We start from the raw sequence: 27,968 nt of genomic DNA, 5'->3' as shown, positions 1-27,968 counted from the left end.
TGAGCACCTCCCGTGGGTGGAGCTGGCACCGGGCACCCGTCAGCCCAGCCCAGCACTCCCCACACTGCCTGGAGCCTGACAGGCACAGAAGGGCTGAGCCCAGGGACCTGCCAGGGGATGAAAAGGGGGCAGTGACGCCCCGTGGGGCCAGAATCAGGACCCCAGAGGTACATTAGTGCTGCTAGAGGCTCTGGGCGCTCAGGGACTGATGCCTCTGCTCTACCCAGCACTGGCAGCATCCCAAGGTGCCACCGTCACCAACAGTCCGGGGAGGGGGGGACAGGTGGCCCTCCTGCCCCTGGTCTCCCTGAGGGTTCATTTCAGAGGAGCCCAGCTTGTGCCTACAGCCTGCAAAGTGCCCCCATGGAGACACAAGGGGCTGCGCGGGTAAGCCGGAGCATGGGCCCCAGCAAACACCCTTGCCCAGCGTGCCTGTGTCTAGACAAAGCCGCTGGCCAGCACAGAACGGTCAGTAACACTCAGGCCCCTCCGGAGAGCTGGGCAGGAAACACGCCCAGGACCGGAGTGTGTGGAACGGCGCCCTTCCCACTGCGACCCCCCCACCGCTTGGACTCGTCCGGGCTCGAGAACCACGTTGGAAGGGCTCTGCGCCAGCCCCCCGCGGAACGGGACTTGTTAGGGACACACTCAAAGCTTGTGCTTGAGAGGAAATGGGTTCCCTGCCCACCGCTACTGGCAGCAGTGTCTAGCGTTGCCGTGATCTCAGTGCGGGCGTCAGCCCTGATTCTGCCCTCACCGCAGCAGTGGAGCGAGTCAACTATCCTCAAATAGCTGCGGCAGGAGGTTTCTGGTTAACGTTTTGTCATCGTCAAAATTCACAAAACACCCCGTTTCCCACCCCACCCGCTTTTTCAGTTAAAAAAAAGGGGGGGGTAGTTTTTTCAAAAACGATGGCTGTTGTAAAGCACGTCATGTACGTTATTTTAACCCCCAAATAAAAACTTGAGCGAAACGGTTCTGAGTGGAGTCCCTCTGGATTTGCACCAGCTTGTATTAGTGGCTCCAGCTGGTCTAGTGGCGCAAATTGTTCGCCCAGGATCCGTTTTCTTCCTTGTTTGCAGGCGCACAAGCGGGCTCCCCCCCCCCACTAGCTGGCTTGAGAGCAGCTTTCCAATGCAACTGGGCTTCTGCATGGCATGGCAGCGCCAGCAAACGAATCTTAAAGCCGCTGGCCCTGCGGTGGCTCCCGCTGGAGGAGACTTGTGCATGGCCTGGCGAGGGCTCGCCGCAGGCCCCCAGCAGCAAGGCGAGTGGTAAGAGGGGGAAGGGGAGTGCGTAGCTAGTGCTGCATGGTCTGTAATCCTGGAGCCAGGCCAGTGCTGCATAAGAGGGAGGAGACTCCATCCCTGGGAGGCGGGCGGGGATCCGCAAGGCACTGGGTGGAGCTGCCTCCATTTGCCAAGGCAGCTTGGGCACCTGGCTGGCTCGTTGAGGCCAACAGGAACTTTCTGTGATGCAGGGGAGACTTGGGTCCCATGGCTACATGGGGTGAACCTCCCTGTGTATGACCCACTGAGTCAGGGCCCAACCTGCCCCCCTTATCCATCACACCCGTCACCAGAACTGCACCAGCGAGAACAGAATCAGGCCCCTGTATGATGAAGGGGAGGGATAGGAGTGTTATGATCAGGCTCGTGTATGATGGCAGGAGGGGAAGGGTGTTGTGAACCAAGGGGAGAGTCCCATGTGGACAGTGGGCGAGTGGCAGCTCCCGGCAGGTCTGGCTGCATTTCCGCCCGCTGGGCGAGCTGCCCCAGGACGTGGGCAGGAGCCTCTGGGGCAGCTGCACTGCCGAGAGAGGTTTCCAGGCCTTTGTTTGCCTTTATTGCAGCTGAGACCAAGTGCTGCAGAGCTAGGGCCCAGCATCAATACAGAATCCATGAGCTTCGGGGAGAGGGAGCCCACAGTACCGGCGCAGCTCCAGGAAATGCAACCCGCCAGCACTGGGGGCGCCTGACCAGGGGCGGGGGGCCAGGAAAGGCCGACACCTACCACTCACTGACCGTGGCTGGCAGGACGGTGGCCTGTGGATACCCGGCCCCGCGAGATGCCCTCCTGCCAGGCTATAGGACACTGTCCCCCCAGCACCTCACATTCCTCCCTGCAGCTCCCATCCACAGTCAACAGAGCAGCCACCTCGCCGAGGGGCCGAGCCTGCTTGCCTGGGTACCCTCGAGAGGCTGCACCCATCAGGGCTCTGCCCGCAGGAGGAGTGTGCAGGGATAGGGCTGCACTTGGGGGGCTCTCTCCCAATAGTTTCTTAGCCTGGTCTGCAAGCTGGGCCGCGTTCCCAGCAAGAGCTGGCCAAGACGGGACCAACACGCCGTGCCCCGCGCACCAGGCTGCATGCAATGTACGGAGGAGGGGAGTCACTCCCGGAGGAGGGGAGTCCCTGGCCAGCTCTCAGCACAGGGAGGCCAGCTGGCGCCCTGCGGGTGGGGTCTCCGCTCTCCCGTTGCTTGTTAGAGACTTCCACTGGAAACGTCAAATGGGGGAGCATCACGCTTCCCTCGCCTGTCCCCCAGGGAGCAGCCAGGCCAGGCTGCAGGGTCGTTAGTCCCGGGAGGCGATGTGGACCCAGGAGGGGCATGAAATGAACACCACTGCCTGGAATGCAGCTCGGGGTGTGAGGGCAGCAGGGCCGGGTCCAGCCACATCTAATCCTCCAACTCGAGTCCTTACGGCAGGCAGCGTATGGCCCACAACCCCCTTGCCCTAGTCCTGCCCCTTCCAGATGGGTAACAGCTGGAGGTCCGAGCTAGGAACAGAACAGCAGGTGGGCACGGCCCTGGAGGCTTCCAGTCTCCGCAGGAAGACTTAGCCGGGCGCCTGGACTCAGGCTGCCAGCTTGGCAGGGCTGCCCAGCCCCCGTCTCCCTCCTAGATCCGGACAGTGTTTATGCGCAGCGGCTGCACGTTCTTGCCATTGGCGTGGCTCTGGCCGGGGCTGAAGTAGGAGCAGAGCTTGCCGGGGAACTTCTCCCGGAAGGTGTAGAGCCACGCCATGTCGTCGGCGTTGTAGAAGATCAGGAGCCCTTTGTCGTAGTCCAAGAAGACGCCGACTTTCTCCAGCTTGCTCTTGACGTTCAGCCGGGTCCAGGGCTCGGTGCAGGCGCTGTACTGGTTGCCGTCGTGCATGACGATGCAGTAGAAGCCCCGGCTGGGCTGGATCTGAATGCTCCCCTTGCGGGTGACAGCTTCGTGCGCCAGCCCGATCATCCACTGGGTCTTCTCGGAGACGACCACCTCCCAGTAGTGCACGCCGCTGCCGAAGGCCTCCGCGCCCAGCACCGACACCTCCACGTCAAAGCGCTTGGGCGAGTCCTGCAGCGGCTGCGGGTGCAAGTTGCCGTAGGCCACGATGGTGCAGTCATCTGAGAGGATGAGGCGCTGGTGAGCGGTGACGGGGTCCAGCGTGAGGGCGGCCGGCACTGGGGAAGCAAAGGGGGGACAGGAAGGGGCTCAGAGCCTAGCCACGCCCCAGTGGCTTGTCAGTTGCAGGCAAAACACTTGGAATGAAAATGCTCCAAATCAGAGGCCTCGCCCCGCACCCGCACAGCACTGAGCAACGATTCGCTGGACAGCAGAGGGCAGCGGGCTGACGCCCGTGTGATGGGTCAGGCAGCTGGGCAGCCAGTGCCCTGCAACTCCCCACCGGAGCTCCATGCAGGGACTGGCTCCACAGGCAGGGGGGGCCTTCTTGGGATCCCGTAGCACAGGAGAGGCAGCATCTACCCAGTGACTCGGCTACATTTCCAATCGAGCCCGTGACACCCCTCAACAACCCCGTCAGCACGGAAGCTTCCTAGGAGAGAGATAGCGGGCAAGGGGGCGCTCTGGCTAGAGAGCAAACCTCTCACACAAATGCACCAGTCTTGGAGATGGGGGCAGATGCTTTGGGCTTTTCTGAGGGACACCTCCATGCCTGCAACAGCAAGCCCCAGCCGGCTACTTCTCCGAGCTCCCCCCAAGGGAGGCGGCAGAGGGAGCCAGGCATGCAGATCAACGTGCTGGGGAGGTGCGGCTCCGCTGGGCTGGCAGCCGGAGATGTACCCAGGCTAGCTCTGACTGCAGGTTACGTCTACACCAGGGTAGCCAACATGCGGCTCTTCAAAGGAAAAACTGTGGCTCCCGAACCCAGGGCTGTTCTGCGTTCCCTTGCTCTAACCCTTTTTCTTTGTCTGGTCAGGGTGCCGCTTGGGGCAGCGAGATCTGATGCTGTGGCCGACGGAAGCCTGCATGGGTCACACGCAGCTCTTAAAGGGGCAGCTTTTTTTTGTTTTGTTCAACTTTTCTTTCCCTCGGCTCTTCACACTGCATCCACCACTATTTTGGCTCTTTGTCTGTAACGGGTTGGCCACCCCCCTGGTTTACACTGCCAGGTTACTTCGAAAGAACTCCCAAAATAAGCCTATTCCTCTTCACAAGCAGGTGTGGTAGTGTGGACAATCGCCTTGTTATTGACTTGAAGCAACTCCCTGGGGTGGACACGCCACAGACACCCCGGTGGCGCCAGCTGCCCCCTGCACACCCCTCGGAGCTCCTGGGTGCGGCTGCCTCTCCCCAGCTGGCTGCAGCATACTAGCTCTTGGAGCGAATACGGGTACATCCGCCCAAGCTGCAAACTGCCCCAGTGCCAACGAGGCCTCAAGGTGACACCCCAGCGCGGGCAGCTGCCTTGTGCCCTGGCTTCTTGGCCTGCAGCCCAGCTTCGAGCCAAGGGCCACGAGGCCGCGTGTGGGTTTCCGGCTGCCTGGGATCCAGGATGCCCAGCCACCCCCGCATGGTGGGGGATCCGGGGAGGAGGCCAGTGCCGTAACTAGATATTTTTGTGCCCGGGCAAAATATTAATGAGGCGCCCCCTCTGCCCCGGCACACACTTTCCTTCTGCAGCTGGTTATTCGTACGCGCTGCGTCTTTGCGCCCCTGACACTGATACGCCCGGGGCCAGCACCCCGCTTGTCCCCCCCTTGTTACAGCCCTGGTCCAGGCTGCTGCCCGGCTCCTCGGGGTCAGGGTTGGGGATTCTGCCTGGCTCCCTGCCCAGGGCTCTGCTCCTGGGCCCACTCTGCGGAGGGGTCCCTGGGTGGGAGGTGCTGGGCATCCGGATTATGGCGCGGCGCCGTAGTGGGATCCTGGGGCAGGGTGGGTCCAGGAGGCCCAAGGGGGAGGAATCTTGCTGCCCGGGGGGGTAGGGCACTGGAGAACAGCTCGGAAGGAGAAGCCGGGGTGGCTGGTGGGAAGCACCAGAGCTCCAGCCAGCTCCATCTAGGAGACGTCCACGCTGCGCCGTACCATGGGGCAGGGTCCCGGCCAGAGCTGGGCAGTAGATGCAGGTGGAGGGAGCTCCCTCGGGCCTCAGGATCCCCAGAGACTCTGGCCCCCTTGCAAGCTTTGGAAAAGCGATTCTCCCTTCCCACGACTGCCCGGCCCCTTCCCCCAGCCCCGGCGGGGAAAGGCCACAGCCCCTCCCAGAGAGCCTCAGGGTCCCAGGCTGAGTTTGTGAGCGGAGGCTGCCACGTGACGGTAACTCGGTAACGTCCCACCGGCCAGTGAGAGGCGGGCACCAGGCACGCGGCGAGGGGCGCCAGGCTGGGCTCCAGTCCCTTCCCTTCTCTCGGCTTTGCTGCAGAGCGGCACCCCCCTCCCCCATGCGCTGTGGGACGGAGCCGCGTGTCCTTGGGCGATGAGGCTGCCCTCGCTCACGGCCGCCCCTTGCTGGCCTGTGAAGGGGACGCTCCCGAGAACAGGGGAGCCGTCAAGCCGCACAGCCGGGGCCCCGGTGACAGACACGCCTGGCGCCCGACTCCTGTTGCTGCTCGCCCCCCGCCGGCCTGCGGCTCCCACTTCAGAATCTGGCCCGGCCTGCAAGGCCATCCTGCCAGCGCCAGACCACAGCGCCCTGACGGAGTGGCCAGGACGTCTGCAGTTCAGTCCCTCCCGGCACGTGGCGCAGGGCCCCCCGCAGGCTGCATCTACTCAGCGAAGGCAGGGTTTGCAGGGGGCTGAGCGCACTGCCCCCCAGCCAGCAGACCTGGGAGCACGCCCAAGGCCCACAGCACACTCCAGGGCGCAGGCTGCTGTAGCTGGCTGGGGCCCCTTACCGGGATGGATGTCCTGGAAGAGCGATTTCCAGATCGTGTATTGCAGGGGGCCCATGTATTTGGAGGTTGGAAAATCTTCGTAGGTGAGGTTTGTTTCATGGATCTTTCCTTGGAGCCTGGTGGGAGAGTCAGTCTGGTTAACAAGGAGCCCCTGGCACTCCCCACCGCAACCTGGGCTTGCTGGGGAGGAAGGGGAGAGGTGGCGGGGGTGGGGTTAATCGGGAGAGGTGGCGGGGGGCGGGGTTAATCGGGAGAGGTGGCGGGGGGCGGGGTTCATTGGGAGAGGGGCTAGAGGCAGCTGTGCCGGTGAGGCTCAGTGACCGGACACTGCCTCCCGTGCCTTGCCCCCATGGATTCTAGGAAGCGGATACCACAGGAGCGGGAGCCAGGGTAGGCGTGGGGAGAGGCTCTGGAGTAGGTGGGTCCTGTCCTCACCTACCAAACCCTTCCCTGGCTGCAGGGCTGATCAGGCCTCACCCCCATGCTCCTGTGCCTCCAGGTGTTCTCCCCTGCCCCTGAGCCAGGCCATGCCCCCCGGATACCCATCCCCGAGAGCCAGGCCACACCCCCCAGATACCCATCCCCGAGAGCCAGGCCGCGCCCCCCGATACCCATCCCCGAGAGCCAGGCCACGCCCCTCGATACCCATCCCTGAGAGCCAGGCCACGCCCCCCGGATACCCATCCCTGAGAGCCAGGCCACGCTCCTCGGATACCCATCCCCGAGAGCCAGGCCACGCTCCTCGGATACCCATCCCCGAGAGCCAGGCCACGCTCCTCGGATACCCATCCCCGAGAGCCAGGCCACGCTCCTCGGATACCCATCCCCGAGAGCCAGGCCACGTCCCCCGGATACCCATCCCCGAGAGCCAGGCCACGCCCCCCGGATACCCATCCCCGAGAGCCAGGCCACGCCCCCCGGATACCCATCCCGAGAGCCAGGCCACGCCCCCCGGATACCCATCCCCGAGAGCCAGGCCACGCTCCCCAGGTCAGAGCCCGGCGCAGCGTCTCCCGTACCTCTCGGAGAGCGAGGCGGCACCGGCCAGGAAGGCGTGCCGGTCCACCTCAGCCAGCCGCTCCTGCAGGATCTGGCTGCCCTCCTGCACCTTGCGCAGCTGCTGGCTGTAGCGCTGGATCTTCTGCTCGATGTCGGTCAGGGTCCGGGCTGTGTCGGCCTCCAGCTCCTCCAGCATGGCCTTCTGCCGCTCACGCAGGAGCCGCTGCAGCCGCTCAAAGGCCTCCCCGATGGTGGCTCGCAGGCTCTTGGCGGAGGACTGCACAGGGCAGACACCCAGAGTCACCCCAGAGCCACACGCCCCGTGTCCCTTCCCCGACGCCGCCACCGGTGGGCCACGCAGCAGCAGGGTGATCAGCAAAGCCAGCTTTCCCCTCAGCTGTGCCAGTGCCCCCCACTGCCCGGCCCTGAGCTCCCCACCCCCAGCTCTGCCCCCCCCCCACAGCCCGGCCCTCAGCTCCCCACCCCCAGCTCTGCCCCCCCCCCCACTGCCCGGCCCTCAGCTCCCCACCCCCGCCCCCTGCCCCCCACTGCCCAGCCCTGAGCTCCCCACCCCCAGCTCTGCCCCCCCCCCCCCAGCACAACCCAGCACTGAGCTCCCCACCCCCAGCTCTGCCCCCCCCACACTGCCCAGCCCTCAGCTCACTACCCGCAGCTCTGCCCCCCCCCCCGCCCAGCCCTGAACTCCCCACCTCCACCTCTGCCACCACCATCCCACTCCTCCCTCACTGCCTGGCCCTCAGCTCCCCACCCTCAGCTCTGCCACTCTCTCTCCCTCCCCCCCACTGCCTGGTCCTGAGGTTCCCCCCACACACACACACTCAGCCTTGCTCTCTGGCTGGGCCTGGCATGTCTCGCAGTCCCCAGCGGGGAGGGATCGAGGGGGGCCAGGCCTGTGTCAGCGCGAGCGCGCCGTGTTGTCGGAGCCCCGCCAGCCCAAGCTAGCAGAGCCCAGGCCCCTTGTGTGAGAGGAAGGCGGGTCGCTCGCCGTGTGCCTCTCTCAACAGCTGGTCTGTTGCTTAAAGCCCCAGCGCCTGGAGTCCCGTCATCGCGAGAATTTCGGCTTTCCCTAAAAATACACGATGCGTCTGGCCCCCACGGTTGTGGGGAAACAGCGTGAAAATGAGACATTCGACCGGTCCCTCTTCCCCTCCTGGCTAGTGGGGTGCAGCCCAGTGGGGGCCATGCCTGCGTCACGCTCTCCAGCCGGGTGCCCGCCCCACTGGCCACGTAGAGCCAGACCCAGTCACACTGAGGTGACACTAAAGCAGCCGCTCCCTCCAAGGGAAACACTTGCTGTAGCTCCACCCGCTCCATGGCCAGGCACGTGCCCCCAGGGCAGCTCTCTGAAAGAAAAGGCTCTCAGGAAATCAAAGGGCCCCTCGCCTTGCCCCCGTTACACCCTCTGCTTTGCCTCGGCCATCAGCTGCTGGAGCGAGGAACCGACCCTGCCAGGTAAGGAAAGGGCAGTCGCCCAGGGGTAAGTCACCTTTCCAACAGCCACACCGGCAGGAAGAGCGAGGAGCCGAATAAAAGCAGGTTAGTGAATAACCGTGGAGGGGGACAAGCCACTCCCGTGGCAGGGAGGGCAGAAGGAAAGGGGCCTGGGGCCGTGGGAAAGACACTTCCTGGGAGGCGTTTCTCAGCCCAGCAGCCCTGGCAGGAGGAATGTGGAGGCCCCAGGGAAGGGTGCGGGGGCAGGGAGCTGGCTCTGCCACCGGCCCCTGGCATGACCTTGGGCAAGTCCCAAGAGCTGAGCCGCCCCCAGCTGGGTGGGGTACCAGATGCTCGGCCATTCGTCTCTCTGGGCCTGGGTTCCGCGTCCACAGGGTCACAGCACCTGCCTTCTCCTGCCTCACCCCCAGCAGCCCCTCACGGAGGCCCCTCACGTCCACTGATGTCAGACAGAGGCAGGAGCCTCGGGCCCTGATCTCAGGCAGCCTCTGATCCAAACACCAAACAAGCACAGGTCTCCACGAGAGGCCCTGGCGCTTTCCTTGGACTGCGCAGCCTGGGCCTCAGCGGGAGTCCGAGGGCCGCAGGCCAAGGAACAGCACGGCCCTGCCGCCCCCGCACCTCCGAGTGCACGCCCGAGCCACCCCCGGCCCGGCACGCAGCAGGGCACAGCAGCCTGGGGCAGAGATGCCCGGCCCAGCAGGTGGCTTCTAGATCCATCACGGCCAGGCGGGCTGTGGGTGACCCATAGGAGCACGGCTGGGTGCCGCATGAGGAAACGCTGCAATAGGAACCGCCCTGCCTTGGCCAGCCAATGGGACCCAACAGGCCTGCTTGGTCTCCAGGAGTCTGGCTTCTGAACGTGTGTGACACTCGGGCCTGGACCCTCCGGCCCGCAGTTCCTGGGAGCCGGGCTCGTGCCTGGGGACAGCAGGGCTGGGGGAGAAGGCGGCTCTGAAAGATCAATTGGCCTGGCCACCGACAGCAGCTCCTTGCATCTGAGACCCCCAAGGCTGCTGGGACCTTCATCTCCACAGGCCACAGCTGGGCCCTTGTGGGCGGTCCAGATCCGGCCCCTCCCGCGGGGCCTCAGAACCCGAGAGGCCGGTACCTTGGTCTCGGCCAGCTGCCGCTTGAGCAGGTTCAGGGCCTCGGTGTGGCCGCGCTCGCTGTCCTGAAGCGCTTGGAGCTGCTCCTTCAGCTCCCTCTGAAACACAAGGCAGGGAGACGGAGCAGTCACGGGCAGAGCGGCCCAGCCACCTGCACCCCCCAAGGGCCCACCCTGATCCTGCCCCCGGGAGCCCACAGGAATCCTGCCAGGGACTGGGGCAGGAAATGGCCATTGCCCTGGCTCTGCACAGACCGTTGGGACGGGGTTACACGGAGCCCCTCACTGCTCCAGGCCAGGGGGTTCGGAGAGCTCCCAAGCAGCACCGCAGCAGAGGACCCAGGGCCATTCGGGAGAAGCAACCTTGCCCAGAGCACCTGCCGGGCCCCTTCCAAGGCACTAACAAAGACAGACTCTGATAAGCGCATCAGAGTGGCTGGGCTGGGTCAGACCAAAGGTCCATCTAGCCCAGTGTCCTGTCTGCCCACAGGGGCCAGTGCCCGGTACCCCAGTGGGAGTGAACAGAACTAGGGACCCCATTCCTACCCATCCTGGCTAATAGCCATTGATGGACCTAACCTCCATGAATCTATCTAGCTCTTTTTTGAACCCTGGGAAAGTCCTAGTCTTCACCACATCCTCTGGCAAGGAGTTCCACAGGTTGACTGTGCACTGAGTGAAAAAAAAAAAACCCTTCCTTTTGTTTGTTTTAAACCTGCTATCTATTCATTTCATTTGGTGACCCCCTAGTTCTTATATTGTGGGAACAAGTAAATAACTTTTCCTTATTCACTTTTTCCACGCCAGTCCTGATTTTATAGACCTCTGTCATCTCCCCTCTTAGTCTCCTCTTTCCTAAGCTGAAAAGTCCAAGTCTTTTTAATCGCTCTTCACCAGGCAGCCACTCCAAACCCCTCATCATTTTTGTTGCCCTTTTCTGAACCTTTTCCAATGCCAAGTGCCACACAAGCATCCATGCCTGTAGCCCCCCTCCCCACGCCTCGGGAGAGTCCGGGGGGGAACTTGCCAAGCTGGGAAATCAGAGCAGGCCTGACTCTAGGGCCTCATTGCGGCCTGGCTCTGCAGACTTGCCAGCCTTAGCCAGGCTTCGGGCTCCCTGGGCTGGTGGCACCTTCCTGCAGCTACTGCGGCCAGAGACGAGCGCCCTTCATCTGACCCAGTAGGGCCGTTCTCGTGTGGGGCAGTACCACTGGGCGGGAGCAGAGGTGCACATCACCCCGGGCCCTGACGAGACTGCTGCCTCCAGCCCCACGGTGAGCGCGCTCTGGCACAGCGCCATTGGGAACCGGGGGGCGCGGCAGTGCGGGCAGGGAGATGGGTCCAGAGCCAGGAACAGGGGGTCCAGAGCGCAGCTTTGTGGGTCTGTGACGGCGCGTCGGGGTTTCCCCGATCCTGCACCCCTGTAGCAGCCAGAACAGTCTCCAGCCGCCAGTGGAACAGAGAGGGGTTTATACAGCGCAGCACAGACGGGATGTGGCTACCGGGGGCAGGGCCAGGACGGCTCAAGCCCCTAGGGCTAGGGTCCATCACCCCTACCCCCAGCTTAGCCTGTTCGCTCCATGCTTCCCAGACAGCCAATGCCCCACTGCCAGGTGCTGGTCTCCGCTTCCTCCCTTTGTCTCTCTCCCTGGGAGGCTGAGCCCGGGTGTCTGGGTTAATCCACATTTGGGAGAGTCAGTGAGAATCTCCCATCCCAGCGCAGGGGGACCCCAGGTCACAGAGCAGACAGCCCCCCCCCACGCCACAGGGGGACCCCGGGTCACAGAGCAGAGAGCCCCCCCCTACGCCACAGGGGGCCCCCGGGTCACAGAGCAGAGAGCCCCCCCCACGCCACAGGGGGCCCCCGGGTCACAGAGCAGAGAGCCCCCCCCCTACGCCACAGGGGACCCCGGGTCACAGAGCAGACAGCCCCCCCCTACGCCACAGGGGACCCCGGGTCACAGAGCAGAGAGCCCCCCCTATGCCACAGGGGGCCCCTGGGTCACAGAGCAGAGAGCCCCCCCCTACGCCACAGGGGACCCCGGGTCACAGAGCAGAGAGCCCCCCCTATGCCACAGGGGGCCCCCGGGTCATAGAGCAGACAGCCCCCCCCACGCCACAGGGGGACCCCGGGTCACAGAGCAGAGAGCCCCCCCCTACGCCACAGGGGACCCCGGGTCACAGAGCAGAGAGCCCCCCCCTACGCCACAGGGGACCCCGGGTCACAGAGCAGAGAGCCCCCCCCCCACGCCACAGGGGGACCCCGGGTCACAGAGCAGAGAGCCCCCCCCCACGCCACAGGGGGACCCCGGGTCACAGAGCAGAGAGCCCCCCCCTACGCCACAGGGGGCCCTTGGGTCACAGAGCAGAGAGCCCCCCCCTACGCCACAGGGGACCCCGGGTCACAGAGCAGAGAGCCCCCCCCCCACGCCACAGGGGGCCCCCGGGTCACAGAGCAGACAGCCCCCCCCTACGCCACAGGGGACCCCGGGTCACAGAGCAGAGAGCCCCCCCCTACGCCACAGGGGGCCCCCGGGTCAGAGCAGACAGCCCCCCCCACGCCACAGGGGGACCCCGGGTCACAGAGCAGAGAGCCCCCCCCCTACGCCACAGGGGGCCCTTGGGTCACAGAGCAGAGAGCCCCCCCCTACGCCACAGGGGGCCCCCGGGTCAGAGCAGACAGCCCCCCCCCCACGCCACAGGGGGACCCCGGGTCACAGAGCAGAGAGCCCCCCCCACGCCACAGGGGGACCCCGGGTCACAGAGCAGAGAGCCCCCCCCCTACGCCACAGGGGGCCCTTGGGTCACAGAGCAGACAGCCCCCCACGCCACAGGGGGCTCCCGGGTCACAGAGCAGAGAGCCCCCCCCTACGCCACAGGGGGACCCCGGGTCACAGAGCAGAGAGCCCCCCCCTACGCCACAGGGGGACCCCGGGTCACAGAGCAGAGAGCCCCCCCCTACGCCACAGGGGGACCCCGGGTCACAGAGCAGAGAGCCCCCCCCTACGCCACAGGGGGACCCCGGGTCACAGAGCAGAGAGCCCCCCCCTACGCCACAGGGGGACCCCGGGTCACAGAGCAGAGCCCCCCCCCTACGCCACAGGGGGACCCCGGGTCACAGAGCAGAGCCCCCCCCCCACGCCACAGGGGGACCCCGGGTCACAGAGCAGAGAGCCCCCCCTATGCCACAGGGGGCCCCCGGGTCAGAGCAGAGAGCCCCCCCCCACGCCACAGGGGGCCCCCGGGTCACAGAGCAGAGAGCCCCCCCCCACGCCACAGGGGGCCCCCGGGTCACAGAGCAGAGAGCCCCCCCCCTACGCCACAGGGGGCCCTTGGGTCACAGAGCAGAGAGCCCCCCCCTACGCCACAGGGGGCCCTTGGGTCACAGAGCAGAGAGCCCCCCCCCACGCCACAGGGGGCCCCCGGGTCACAGAGCAGAGAGCCCCCCCCCACGCCACAGGGGGCCCTTGGGTCACAGAGCAGAGAGCCCCCCCCCCCACGCCACAGGGGGCCCCCGGGTCACAGAGCAGAGAGCCCCCCCCTACGCCACAGGGGGACCCCGGGTCACAGAGCAGAGAGCCCCCCCCACGCCACAGGGGGACCCTGGGTCACAGAGCAGAGAGCCCCCCCCACGCCACAGGGGGACCCCGGGTCACAGAGCAGAGAGCCCCCCCCACGCCACAGGGGGACCCCGGGTCACAGAGCAGACAGCCCCCCCCACGCCACAGGGGACCCCGGGTCACAGAGCAGACAGCCCCCCCACGCCACAGGGGGCCCCCGGGTCACAGAGCAGACAGCCCCCCCACGCCACAGGGGGCCCTCGGGTCACAGAGCAGAGAGCCCCCCCCACGCCACAGGGGGACCCCGGGTCACAGAGCAGACAGCCCCCCCCACGCCACAGGGGGCCCCCGGGTCACAGAGCAGACAGCCCCCCCCACGCCACAGGGGGCCCCCGGGTCACAGAGCAGACAGCCCCCCACGCCACAGGGGGCCCCCGGGTCACAGAGCAGACAGCCCCCCCCACGCCACAGGGGGACCCTGGGTCACAGAGCAGACAGCCCCCCCACGCCACAGGGGGCCCCCGGTCACAGAGCAGACAGCCCCCCCACGCCACAGGGGGCCCCCGGGTCACAGAGCAGACAGCCCCCCCCCCCTCCACGCCACAGGGGGCCCCCGGGTCACAGAGCAGACAGCCCCCCCCCACGCCACAGGGGGCCCCCAGGTCACAGAGCAGACAGCCCCCCCCCCACGCCACAGGGTCTCAGGAGCAAAGGTGAAAGGAAGGCAAAAGGCGTCGCACCAGGCCCTACGCGCCGGGACCAGCGAGCTCTATGCACCGCTCGGGCACTAAGGCACCCCCGGCGTAGCTCTCGGAGCACGTCTCCCCTTAGGTTGCTCTCTGGGCCGGGCAGTCTGCAGCTGGCAGAGCGGCTTGGGCGCTCCAGGGGCAGGACCCTGCCGGGAAACCAGCAGAGGAGAAAAGCGAAGTGTTACCACCACGGAGAGACCGGAGAGGGACGGTGCAGCGAAGGGAGACCTAGGCACCTGCAAACCAAGAGGAGCTAAACTGAACCGAGAAAGGGGCAGCTGGTGAATGTTAATTAGTGAAACGATACAGCTACAATGCCACAGAACTAACGAGGAGCCCTGAAGCCGGGTGGCTGGAGCACGGAGCTGGCCGCCACGCAATCTGGGCTCTACTTCCTGCTCTGCCGCTGGCCTGCTGTGTGATGTTGGGGAAGTCACTTTGCTGCTGCGTGCCTCAGTTTCCCTCTGGATACAAGACGGAGAGTGACCCTCCCTTGCTCTGCCCAGCGCTCCGAGAGCCGCGGCGAGGACCACGCGTGCCGGATCCTGCCCTTGAAGCAGCTTTATGCTTGTGCAGCTCCTGCTTAGCAACAGGCCCTGTGCGATTCTGCAGGACTCATGTTACAGGAAGCGACAAAAGCTCTCTGTTTCCTCGCAGCACCAGCCCCTCCCTGCCTGGGAGCTGCGAGGTGCTGGGAGAGGGCCCTGCCCTGGCGCATGGCAGCGAAGAGCCTCCATCGCTGAGCCCTGGAACCGCCTCTCGACGCGGGAGCAGGAAGCCACGCCCACGTGGCGACCAGAAAAGGCGATTTCGGCCAGGCTGCCTCGGCCGGCCCACTCGCTTCTTACGCTGGAGCCAGTCACCCAGCAGTGCTCGGCGGGAGAGCTCCCGATCCGCCCCGAGTCGCCCGTGCACTGGGCTCTGGGTTGGCACCAAGTCAGTACCACGGCCGGACGGGAGAGAGGGGCTTTTGCATTGGCCAGAGCACGGAGGCCCTGCGCGGCCCAGCGTCTCCTGCCTGGCACTAGCTGGCCCAATAACCCAGGATTATTACTACTCGCCTCCCTGACATCCCTTCGTGCCCCCAGCTGGGCACAGTCTGGCTGCAGGGCTCCCCCCAGGAGTAGGTGCCGAAGCAGCATGCGAAGTGGTTCTGTGAGGGAGGAGTTATACGGAATTCAGGGGGAAAGCGACAAGGTCGGTATGAAGCGTTTTCCTCAGTCTTCCCTGGAAGCTGAGCTCTGCGCAGGAAAGAGCCCAGGGCCGCACAGCAGATTAGCAGAACGCCCACAGCTAGGTTGTGTGTGTCTCCGGGTGGTGCACATCCGCACTTCCCTTGGTGCACATCAAATGTATTCCACACCCAGATGGAAAATGTTAGTGAGCACAGTGGCCATGTGGGGCCTGATTTCTGAAGGCAAGGGACGGAGAGGTGCCGGGGACAAGCCAGGAGCTGGAACTGCCATGGGGGTCGTGCTGACCAGACAGTGAGGCTCTGCCTGCTCGGGGAAGCCGCGAGCTCTCCATCACCCGACAATGGCCACGACCAACGCCGGCAGCAGAGCCTTGTCACGGGGCTGCATCTCGCTGAGCAAGCCACAGTGAGATGCAGCTCCTGGCGCCACCTCCCCCCCCCGTTGGTGCCGGCTGCTGTGTTGCCGTCAAGGCGAGCGGGATCGATGAGCCGCTTCCTTCCAGCGTCACGCTCCAGTGCATCTTGCCCGCCGCCGGCATCCCCGTTCGCGCCGTCTGCGCTGCAAGACCTAGCAACGTCCCCTTCCCCTGGCAGCTCAGCGGGGCTGTGCAGAGATTGCTCTGCCCCCCAGCGCCGTGGGAATCAATCAGCTAGGGATGTTAAATATCGGTTACTTGAATAGTCCAGTAACCTTGTGAAATCCGATCAGTTCCTTGACTATTCGATAGTCCCCGGGGGTGGGGCTGGCAGCCAGTGCCCTCCGACCCCACTCCCAGGGAGCCCGGTCACGCCAGCTCCCCTTGTGGACCTGTCGCCCTGTGCTGCCATCTCTTATACAGAGGCAGCAGCGAGGGACGGCAGCTGCCCGTGTGCAGGAGAGAGTCTGAGTTCCGAGACCCAGCACGATCTGGAACTGAGCCGGGCTGCCTGCCCACCTGGCTCCTAATACACGTTAAATGCAGAGCCGCAGCAGGGTAGGTCCTGAACCCGGCATAAGCTGAGACTGAGCCGGGCTGCTGGCCTGTCTGCTAAAAAATGTCCTGGCCAGGGAGGTGAAGGGGGAGGAATGCGGGTAGCATTAACCTATAAGCTTATCGGCTCACTGACTGCACTATCACATCCCTACGATCAGCCAGAGGCTGCTGGTTCATGAGCCCCATGGCCCTCCGAGGGCAAAGGGGTGAAGCCGAAGGTGCCAGAAGCTGGGGGTTTGCTGGGGTGGGCACTCAGGACCCCTGGCTGCCTGCTAATCACACATCTCCTAGCCCTGGAGAGTCAGTTATCTGGGCTCCAGGACAGCCGTCGGCAGGGCACCACCAGGCTGAGTCTGCCCTGTCCCAGGCTAAGCCACAGGCCCTGCAAGGGTCCGGGAGCCATTCCCAGTGCACTGAGTGGCTCCCCTTCCCAGCACCGCACGGCTCTGCTCAGAGCGCAGGCGGGGCTCGCAGCCACCTCCCCTTAGCACTGGCCTCTGCGGGATTCTGCTAATTGTCAGGCGGATTAGTACCCAGCAGCAAGGCTGGGGAGCTGGCTGGCGGCGCTCAGCAGAGGCACCAAACCTTCCCTAATTCCCACCTCCAGGGAAGGAGAGAGAAATCCCCTGCCTGCGCCCAACAGCCAGCCCCGGCCCCGCTCCGCCTTGCCCAGACAGCCTGCTCCCAGGGTCCTGCTCCGCCGCTGGCATCCTCCAAACCAGGCTCCGGATCGCGCTTTGCATGCAAACCTGCTGCCCCTTGGGCTCTCGTCTCCGTCCTGCTGCAATGGCTGAGATGCAAGTGGTGCAGGGGGGGAGAGGGGTGAACCTAGGACCCAGGGCCAGAGCTGCAGCTCCCCAAGGTGAGCTCTGCTCAGCAGTCCAAGTGGGGCTTCAGAGAAACAGCTGGGCAGAGCCAGGAGATGGCTGAATGTGCCAGAGCGCCTGCAGATGCGCAGCGACGAGCGCGGCTGGCAGGCCCAGAGCTCATCTGCATTGTGCAGGTGCAGCGGGTGCCAGCATGTAACTGTCTCTCGGGACCTGAGCAGCCCAGCCACGCCGCACACCGGGAGGCCGCTGGGGCTGAGCCCCGGCACAAGGGATGGCACCAGGCACAGGGAGAAGGAAACACTTTTCCTGACTGTGCCAAGACCCCGATGGAAAACGACCATTTCCTCCTGTAAACACCAGGCAGCTCCCACTGCAGTCCAATCTCTCGAGAGTTCACGGCTGGAGGCCTGATCTCACTGCTGCCGCCCGCCCATCACTGTCCGTACGGCACCAGCAAGCTCTTTGGGGCCGGGCTGTGGCACGGCTGCCATGCACAACTACCCCGCGGTGCGAGTATCGCAGACTAACTCCCCACCTGCCCCGTCAGCGCTGCCTCTCACTCGGGGTGGGGGAGACGCAACGTGCGCTGTGGGGCAGAGCCAGCTGAGAGGCAGGTTCAGAGACGACCCAGCAGAGCAGAGAGCTGGGCAGCGCTCCCACCCCCCTTATCCCAAAGGCTCGGCTGCGACAGGCACATGCAGATTCCTCTGGAGGGAGCCAGCCACCCCTGCTGAACAGAACTCAGCTGCAAACCTTCTCCGTGGCTCAGGCCACTGGGAAACACATGGGCCATGGCCCCAGCTCCCCACTGGCTCCCCAGTGCTTCCAATGCCAACTGAACATCTTGATCCTAATTTTAAAAGCTATTTAAAAAAACCAACCCAGCTACATCAACGACTGTAACAAGAAACAAAATACAGGACTATGTAGCACTTTAAAGACTAACAAGATGGTTTATTAGATGATGAGCTTTCAAACCATCTTGTTAGTCTTTAAAGTGCTACATAGTCCTGTATTTTGTTTCAGCTACACCAGACTAACACGGCTACATCTCTATCACTATGTAACAGAAACATGTGGGTCGCCAAGCCCAGGACAAATCATCCAGAGGCAGGGGACAAAATCTTCCACAAAGAACAAGAGAGTCCTGAATCGGGCCACCATGCTGCAAACCCCTCCTTTGTGAAAGCCCTTCCCCTCATTCCCCTGGGAAAAGGAGTGCCAGTCATCCCTTTGCAAGAACAAGGCAGCGGCTCATAAAACTGGAACGCAGCAAAACCTAAATCGGAGCCTAACACATTTCTCTCTACACAGTACAGAAGTAACCTGTGGAACTCACCGCCACAAGATACCACACAGTCGCAGATTTATTAGGAGACCTAAACAAAAAGGACAAAGGGTTTATATGGATGATACAAACTCCCTTCCCCCGCCCAGCCCAGTTCTATCAGCTAGGATACAATATGGATGAGGGCTATCAATCCTGCCACTCCATGCACCAGCCAGCCACTGACTAAAGAGGTAAAAACATCTCTTGTGGGCTCACTTTCCTCTGACGCAGCTGGTACTGGCCAGGCTAGAGGGGTCCCTGTTCTAACTGGGCCTGGCCACACCTGTGTTCCGAACAGACTTGGTCTGGGTTCTCTCAGTGCAAAGCAGAACCAGCACCAAGGAGAATTTTCAAATTTGATCTCGGAGACGATTTCAAAGTCTATGGCAGTTGCTAGTTAGCTACGTAAGTCAAGAAGCAGGAACAAAACCATGCGACTTGTACTGCTAACCGGAATGACCTGATTTCACAAACTCGGTGGACAAACAACCCAGAAGGCGGGAATAATTCCTAGGAGTCATTTGGGAACAATTCTGAATCCTGAGCCCAGGAACTTCATGCTGGGGAGCCTTGGCCACTCGCAAATAAATCAGCGCCCTCACTGGAGAGCCCTCTTCTCTATAGCCCAACTAGTTACGTCCCACACTCTCCAAGCAGCTAGGGCAATCTAAAGCCCACAACTCTTTGAGGCCCTCTGATTTGGGGGAGCAATTCATAAGCAACCCTGCATTCCTCACCAGCACCCCATCATCCCTCTCCCCCTTCCCCGCCAATCGTTTGGCAGCCCAAAGGCTGTAAAGCCAGCTCTCATCCTGCTCAGGAGTTCGGGGGGTGGGAATGACTATGCCCTAACCTGGAGATCTGAGGCTGCATGCCACCCTGATCCCAGACAGATGTATCCTTAATAAGGCAGTAAGCGCTGCTATCAACTGGGAGCAATGAGTCAGTGGGTGCAGGCATAATTGGTTAGAGAAAAGTCAACATGGTTTCTGTAAAAGGAAATCGTGCCTTATTCATCTACTACAGTTCTTTGGGGGAGGGGTGTCAACAAACACGTGGACAAGGGGGATCCAGTGGATATAGTATACTTAGATTTCCAGAAAGCCTTTGCAAGGTCCCTCACCAAAGGCTCTTAAGTAAAGTAAGTTGTCATGGGACAAGAAAGAAGATCCTCTCCTGGACAGATAACTAGTTAAAAGACAGGAAACAAAGGGTAGGAATAAATGGTCAGTTTTCAGAATGGAGAGAGGTAGCTAATGGGGTCCCCCAAGAATCTGTACTTGGACCAATCCTATTCAACCTATTCATAAATGATCTAGAAAAAAAGGGATAAACAGTGAGATGGCAAATTTTGCAGATGGCACTGAACTGCTCAAGATAGTTAAGACCAAAGCAGACTGTGAAGAGCCTCCAAAAGATCTCACCAAACTAAGTGATTGGGCAATGAAATGGCAAATGAAATATAATGTTGATAAATGTAAAGAATGCACATTGGAAAAAATAATCCCAACTATACATACAATATGATGGGGACTAATTTAGCTACAACTACTCAAGAGAGAGATCTTGGAGTCATTGCGGATAGTTCTCTGAAAACATCTACTCAGTGTGCAGCAGCAGTCAAAAAAGCAAACAGAATGTTACGAATCATTTAAAAAGGGACAGAAAACAACCCAGAGAACATCTCATTGCCTCTATATAAAACCATGGTACGCCTACATCTTGAATACCGCGTACAGATGTGTTTGCCTCATCTCAAAAAAGATCTCTTGGCATTGGAAAAGGTTCAGAAAAGGGCAGCAAAAATGATGAGGGGTTTGGAACGGGTCCCATATGAAGAGAGATTAAAAAGACTGGGACTTTTCAGTTTAGAAAAGAGGTGACTATGACAGAGGTCTATAAAGTCATGACTGGTGTGGAAAAAGTGAATAAGGAAAAGTTATTGACTTGTTCCCATCCTAGGGGTCACCAAATGAAATTCATAGGTAGCAGGTTTAAAACAAAAGGACGTTTTTCTTCATACAGTGCATGATCAGCCTGTGGAACTCCTTGCTGGAGAAGGTTGTGAGGACCAGGACTTTAACAGAGTTCAAGGAAGAACTAGATCTATTCATGGAGGTTAGGTCCATCAGGGTAGGTCTACACTACCCTCCTAATTCAAACTAGGAGGGTAATGTAGGCATACCGCATTTGCAAATGAAGCCCGGGATTTGAATTTCCCAGGCTTCATTTGCATAAGCCGGGCGCCGCCATTTTTAAATCCCGGCTGGTTCGAACCCCGTGCCGCGCGGCTACACGTGGCACGAACTAGGTAGTTCGGACTAGGCTTCCTAGTTCGAACTACCGTTATTCCTCATTCCCAAAGCAGCAGGAGACTGAGGCCCGGCCCCCAGCTCCCCTTTTGTCAGACTCTAATCCAAAGATTAAGGCAAATGTGAGATCTGAAGCTTCCTGCCCAAGCAAACATTAGAAATTATCCACCATGCTGGGCCCGGCTACGAGAGCCATTGGAAACGCTGCAGCCAGGCTCACGGAGGTCTCCGATTTGGGGAGCTCGGCTCAATCACTTGCCTTGGAGGCAAAGCAAGTGCTGTCAGTGAGGGCAGAGAGAGATGCAGACTCTGACCGCTCACATCCCTCCCCCCCGCAGCAGGAACCAGCAAGGTGTCACACAGAGGGTTTGCCAAAGCAAAGTACAACACCGGTCCGTTGTGTCGTGTCCTGGCGCCTGATGCTTCAAGAGGAGAGGGAAAGCAAAGCCCACGGTGTCCCAGACCAAAAGCAAACTGTTGCACAGGAGGAACACGGTTCCTTCCTGACCCCTGCAAAGTGACCACTGTACGCCCTGAAGCATGGCATTCAATCATTTCCATCTTAGATCTCAACCTCTGCGGCTCACTCCCAAGGCACCGTGGTTTCCCTTGCTTCCCCGCTCAGCTGCACCAGGATGGTGGGAATGCCACATCAGCCCCGGTGGATTCAGGCCCCAGGGCCGTCAGCCTCTGCCCCATTTGGGCCTGGGCATCTTCCCAGGGGGTATTTGCAGCTTTTGGACGGCAGGATACGGCCCAGGCCATGTCCCTTAGGTGACTCAAATCAAGTGCCACAGAACCTTTGGAGCGGTCTGGGAGCTGCCCTGGCGAGGTGGCCACTCGGACGGGCAAACTGGCTGGGAATGGGGCCAAGAAGCAGCAGAACTCCCTACGCATGGGGGAGAGGGGGAGCCGCGATCCTTGCTCCCTGGCTTCCGAGGGGCTGGGTGCTCCCGCCCAGCAGCTGGCACAGCAGGCCCTGCCTCGGGACCGGGGGTGGGGGGGCCGCTGGCTCACCCCTTAGCGCCCCAGAAACCAGGGAGGCTGCCAGCAGGGGGGAGGGCCCAGGCTGCGCGCGCTCACCTGCAGCTCCTCGAAGGCGTCGTCCGGGCTGGTGACCTGGTGCTGCTCGTGCAGCGCGGGCTCGTCGCAGAAGAAGCAGAGCAGGGCGCGGTCCGTCAGGCAGAAGAGCTTGGCCCGCTCGTGCTCCTTGCAGGGCGCCGCGCGCCGCCGCGAGCCCAGCAGGGCCTCCAGCGGGAAGGCCGCGTAGCGCTCCACGATGTTGGCGAGCTTGAGGCTGGGCGCCAGCGCGGGCTCGGCGAAGGTGCGGCGGCACTCGGGGCAGTCGCGCGCGCCCTGGCGCTCCTGGCGCACCCAGTGCTCGGTGATGCAGCGGCGGCAGAAGTGGTGCTCGCAGCCGAAGCTCACCGGGTCCTGGTAGATGCTCAGGCAGATGGAGCAGAGCAGCTCGTCCTTCAGGCTGCAGGCCATGGCGGCGCCGGGCTCGGCTCGGCTCGGCTCCGCCGGGACAAAGGGAGCGCGCGGCGCGCGGGATCCCGGGGCGCTGCGGCGGCGGGTCCGGCTCAGGCTCGCCCGCCCCTGGCAGCGGCACAGGAGGCGGAGCAGCCGGCCACGGGCACGTGTGCGGCGCCTGCCGAGCCCGGCGCGAGCTGCGGGGCGGTGCTGGGCCCCCCGTGCGCCCCCCGCCTCCGGATTCCCCGCAGAGCCGGCGGGAGCGAGCCCGGCAGGAAAACGTTCGGGTGGAATTTGCTGAGCTGGGGGGGGGGGCGGCTGCAGCCTGGCTCCGTTGTCACCTGCAGGAATCAGCCGCTGTCCTGCCCCGCGGCCGGGCTCTCCAAAGCCGCCCCCAGCCCCTGAAAGGGAAGGAGCGAGCCCCCCGCCCGGCCAGGCCTCTGTCTGGGGCTTGGCAGCCAGATCGCCTCCCTGCCAGCCCCCAGAGTTCAACATCAGTGTCACCCCCCCCCCAACAGATGGTTTTAATAAGATGATGGGGGAGGAGGGGGTGTTGCACTCTCCGCCCCCGCACAGTGCAGGGGCAGTTACCTCTCTGCCCGGCACCCGCCTATGTGCAGTGCAGGGGCATTTGCAGCTCTCCAAGCCCTGCCCATCAGGAGCCAGGGCGGTTGGGGGTTACACCCACTGGGGGGTGCAGAGCTCTGGAGGTTCCAGCTTCTGCCCAGCCCCCTCCCCCAGTCTCTCACTAATTCTGCCCAGTGGCTTCTTACGCCCTCCCAGCTCCATTTCCAGCCCTACCCCCCTGCGCTTGTGGAGCCATTCAGCCTTGTTCCAAGTCCAGGGCAAACAGGAGGGTTCCTCCTCTCCCCCTTCTGCCTGGGTGGGAGCAGTTCCAGGGCTCTTCCCCCACCTCTCTGGCCAGGGAAGGCAGGGCTGCTCCCCCTCCCTCTCCCCCAAAACTCCTCTGGCTCCGGAAGGGAGGGGAGCGAGCACTGCACACCTCCTGCAGCAGCTCTGACGGGTGGCTTTTCCCTGAGCAGGTTTCTCTGGCGAGGGCTGAAACTTCTGCAGTGATCCATTTGCTTCAGCAAAGGTCGGAATCCCTGTAAGTAGCGCGCAGGCATTTGTACCTGCCATGTCATTGGCCTTGAGTCGCAGTGCGGGGAGAGGACTGACTGGAGCAAATTGCCTTGGCGGAGGAGCAGGCGAGGCGGGATCCTGAAAGGCCTAGATCCATAAAGGTGTGTAGGCTCCTAACTCCCATTGCAATCAGCAGGTGATCCTCTCACAACTGGCTTGATGCTCCTAAATCAATCAAGCGCTTCTCAAAGGCAGTTCTAGTCACCTACCTGTGAGCTGAAACAGCAAATCCATTCTCAGACCAAGGAGCGACTTCTAAATTGCTCTGCTAAGCTTAAAGTGCCCCCAGCCTCCCAAGAGACCTCTCCTTGCCCTGTTTCAACAACTAAGCTCCTCAGCACCAAGAGGAATGGCCCAGTAGCAGCGGGGAGCCAGGGCAGGACCTCAGTACACCTGGCTTCCGGCCAGAGACCACGCTCCTCCCAACATGACGTGTGTGGCAGGTGATGCTACAGCGCAGGAGACACACCTGGAAGCTGCATTTTGAGCCTTCACCAAGGTGCTTTTCAATAGCTAGGAGGGGACAGCACTTAATGGTAGACCTGACTTCACAGCGCAGGGTTCTGCTTTGTTTTATCCTGTTCCTCCTGTCATCCCATTCCCCACGCTGGATCTTTGCTTCTCTGTATCAGATGCTTTATTCCAAGTCCTTTGTAGCGACCTGTCTGTCTGCCTGTCCATCTAATCTGACTCGTTGTGTATTTCAAGCTCACCTCTTTGACCTGACCTATTAGTTTTTACAATATGGCTGTGTGACGGCGCGTTGGGGGTTCCCCGTCTCCTGCACCCCGAAATGGCACAAACAGACTGCACCAGCCAGTGGAATTGAGGGTGGTTTATTGCTCCTCCAGCACAGCGCAGCACAGATGTAATCTGGTTACAGGAACTGGGCTAGGATGCCTCAGGCCCCCTTGAGATGGGGGAGACTGGGCCCCTAAACTCCAGCCCCTTCCCCTAGGCTCTCCTCCATGCCCTCAGACAGCCAGCAACCAACTCACTAACTTCCAGCCCTGCCCCCCAGCCAGGGCAGCATTCCACCTTCCTTTGTTCCTCTCCATGGGGGGTGTCTGGCCACTGGTTCAACAAGTTTGGCATTACCTCTGCCTAGTGAGGTTTTCCCTGCTGGGTCTTGCTCCAGACAGCAGGGGTCACCACAGCCCAGCAAGTACCCCCACTACGTCACAGGCTGCGTCTAGACTGGCATGATTTTGAGCAGATACTCGCCCACATTTGCCAGCACCCTGGTGGCTTGAGGAAAGCAAGAGCCATCCAGCTTGGGCCCCTGGTGCCTCCCAGTATCCTGAGGAGACTCCCAAGTCTGGCTCGGGCTGGGCACTGGGGCAGGGGCTGAGCAGCCAGCAGCAGGTTTAGGACTCGGAGCTGGGTGGAGACTAGGGAAGTCTCTTTACAACACATTTTACATCGACCTTTAAATGCAGATCAGGTCCTAGCAGGCTGCCTGCTTCATCTCAGCCTTCTGTGACGCTGCTGTCCAGAGAGGACCCTCCGTCACACTGCCGAGGAAATTCCGGCCCCGAGAACATGTCAGCGTGTCTCAGACCTACCCTGAAGGCTGGGCTTGTAGTCAGACTGGGAGACAAAGGGCCTGGGTTCCATGTAGACAGACCGTGGGGCCTCGTCCCTTGATGCCTCAGTTTCCCCATGCTAATGTGATTTACCCAACTCAGGCTGTGAAGCTGAATTCCTGCAGTAAGGTGTTCAGATGGAAGAGGCTGTCAGTCAGAGCCCTGGTTCTCTGCCTCCTCCCCCTTCCACAGGCTTCCCTCTTGCCCTCTTTCTCCGTTTGTCCAGCCCCCTTTCTTCCCTGCCGCCTGCCAGCCTGGCTTGTCCTAGCAATATCCGCTAGGTTCTTTCCACTGGCAATGACACCCTGTGCCGATTGGGCCCCCTGTGTTTTATTTTCTTAAAACATTGTTCGGGGGGGGAGGGGGGCTGGGCATGAGGAGTCAGTATGCAGGCTGACCTGGGGAGAGAGGACAACCCCAGCCCTTTCTCACCACAGCAGATTAGGGTCAGGTGAGAAGCACCTCTCCAAGACCACTGCAGCTCCAGCGGGCACTGGTGTGGGATAGATAGACACACAAAGGCTGTGTCTAGACTGGCCAGTTTTTCTGGAAAATCAGCCGCTTTTCCGGAAAAACTTGCCAGCTGTCTACACTGGCCACTTGAATTTCCGCAAAAGCACTGACTTCCTACTGTAAGAAATCAGTGCTTCTTGCAGAAATACTATGCTGCTCCCGTTCAGGCAAAAGTCCCTTTTGCGCAAAAGGGCCAATGTAGACAGCTGAGATTTATTTTGTGCAAAAAATCCCTGATGGCGAAAATGGCGATCGGGGCTTTTTTGCGGAAAAGGGCATCTAGATTGGCCACGGACGCTTTTCTGCAAAAAGTGCTTTTGCGGAAAAGCACCCATGCCAATCTAAATGCTCTTTTCTGAAAATGCTTTTAACAGAAAACTTTTCCGTTAAAAGCATTTTCGGAAAATCATGCCAGTCTAGACGTAGCCAAACAGACAAACTCTCTGAAATATATAGAAGGTGGCTGTCCCTTTGTCCGGCCATCCCAGTCGGGTTATAGCTGTCCAGGTCCCCATCTTTGGCCCTTTGCTGTCCCCCTATCGTCATTCTGCAATGTAATTCCCTTCTATCAGATCCCTCCCTTTCTATTTTATGAGAAACAGCCCAACTCCAAGCACATCCCATTGTCCTGGCCTTGCTTTAAGTTAGGATCAGAAGAAGCTACATCCCGAATTTGGTGATCTTACCTCCTACCATTTAGGAGGCATTCTTGAACAGACATGGACAGACAGACAGATGCCCGTTTCTAAAATATATCAGAAAGAGAAGATGATGAGAAGCAATCCCATTTCAGGCACCTCCCATTGTCCTGGCAGAACCAACCCCTCACCTTGCTTTAAGATAGAATAAGAGGAAGCGGCATCCCGAATTTGTGGTCCTTGTTCATACCTTTTAGGAAGGGTTCTTGATCAAACAAACAGGCTGACAGACAGACAAACAAATTCTCTCAAATATGTAGTAGATTATTACCCTGTTATAGAATGGTGCATAAACCCCGCCACTTAGATGCTGTGGCAAGTTTTACCAGATTGTTAGCATACACACCCAATGCAGGTAATTACATCCAGCATCCTTGCATTCCCCTATACTTAAAAGACACAATAGTCTCCTCCACTTTTCCTAACTGTTTGGTAACATTGCTTCGTGCTGTGAAACAGCTGCAGCATCCCAGAAGTGGCTGCATTCCGGTGGTGGGTGAAGTTACCCCTCCTGATACAGGCCAACATTTTCAAAAGTGGTCATTGAGGTTTGGTTGCCTCACTGTTGGGGAGTCTGAGTGATCCCTCTAAAACAGGCACCCCACATTTCAGGCCTCCGTCTAACTGTATTGGACAGGTAGTTTGTAAAACGTTTCCAGATCCTTTGCACAGGGCCAGTCAGAAATGGACACATACTATTGGGAAGCTGTGACGTAGTGGGGGGTAACTTGCTGGGGCTGTGGGCGACCTCTGCTGTCTGTAGCATGACCCAGCAGGGCAGGGGGTGAGTCATTATGCAAAGGGGGCTCCAAACCTGTCTGACCAGCTACCCCCCAGGGGGAGAAACAAAAGAAGGTGGAATGCCGCCCCTGGCTGGGGGGCAGGGCTGAAAGAGAGTTCGTTAGTCTCTGTCTGGTATCATGGAGGAAGCAGCCTAGGCAACAGGCTGGGGTTTAGGAGCCCAGACCCCCCCATCTCAAGGGGGGCTGAGGCATCCCAGGCCTGCCCTGGAACCAGATTACATCTGTGCTGTGCTGTATCCTGGAGAAGCAATAAACTCCCTCTATTCTACTGGCTGGTGGAGTCTGTTCGTGCCATTACGGGGGTGCAGGAGACGGGGGACCCCCAACGCGCCGTCACAGAAGCCAAGAGAGTGGAAGAGAGGATCAGAGAGCAAGCATTCGAATGCCTTTCCACACATCAGCTGGGAGTTGTGCGCAGTCCTGGCCACCCTTGCCCAGCAGGTGAAGAGGGATTCGGAGGGGGGCACTGAAAATGAATGGTCAGGGCCCTTGAAAGACTTCTCCTGCAAAGAGGGGGACTACGTTTGGAGAAGATGAGAGAGTGGGGACATGGCATTGAATGGCTCAGATTTTCCCATGTCCTATTTCTCCTCATGCATGGGCACTGCAAAGCAGCCAGTTCAACAGAGGCGAAGGACGCATTGCTTTATACATTAACTATTTAACCTGTGGAACTCACTGCTGAAACATCTCTCAGAGAGGGAGGGTGATCAAGGCAGCAGCCTAGCAACTTGAGAGACCAGACAGCAGTTTCCTGCTCCCCACAGACTTCCTGTGTGACCTTAGACCAGCTATTGGGGCTTCCATGGGGCTCATTACTGGTGAGGCTATCGGAGGCCAGGCAAACACCTGTGGTAGATAGGTGAGGTGCTCAGCAGGGAGTGGACATTTCAATGGTGGGGGGGGGACGACCCTGCAGATTGGAAGAACACATTCTTAGAGAGGGTAAAATCATGCTCAGCCGTATGCCAGTCACCCTAACTGGGGTCGGCTGAGGCCTCTGGGCAGGTTATTCCTCGGTGCTCCACTAGGGGGTGCCCTGCCCCAGGCCTGAAGGGTGCAGGTTGGGCTCAGGAAGGGGGCTGGTTAAGGAGGGTT

At 61.0% G+C, this 27,968-nt stretch overlaps 1 protein-coding gene across 1 annotated transcript; it reads right to left on the bottom strand.

The window, feature by feature from the left end:
• Positions 1–1,831: 1,831 nt before the first annotated feature.
• On the bottom strand, positions 1,832–22,145 carry TRIM62 (tripartite motif containing 62). Its single transcript, XM_075906263.2, has 5 exons — positions 21,738–22,145; positions 9,708–9,803; positions 7,144–7,400; positions 6,125–6,240; positions 1,832–3,451 (listed from the first exon to the last, which is right to left on the bottom strand). Exons 1-5 carry the CDS (start codon positions 22,143–22,145, stop codon positions 2,901–2,903), a joined length of 1,428 nt encoding a protein of 475 aa, XP_075762378.2. The 3' UTR covers positions 1,832–2,900.
• Between the last annotated feature and the right edge of the window lie 5,823 nt (positions 22,146–27,968).

The sequence above is a fragment of the Pelodiscus sinensis genome, chromosome 24 (genome assembly GCF_052426305.1).
Source record: "Pelodiscus sinensis isolate ZL-2025 chromosome 24, ASM5242630v1, whole genome shotgun sequence".
Classification (NCBI taxonomy): domain Eukaryota; kingdom Metazoa; phylum Chordata; order Testudines; family Trionychidae; genus Pelodiscus; species Pelodiscus sinensis.
Note: the sequence above shows the minus strand (reverse complement) of the source record. Positions and strands in the feature narration are given on the sequence as shown.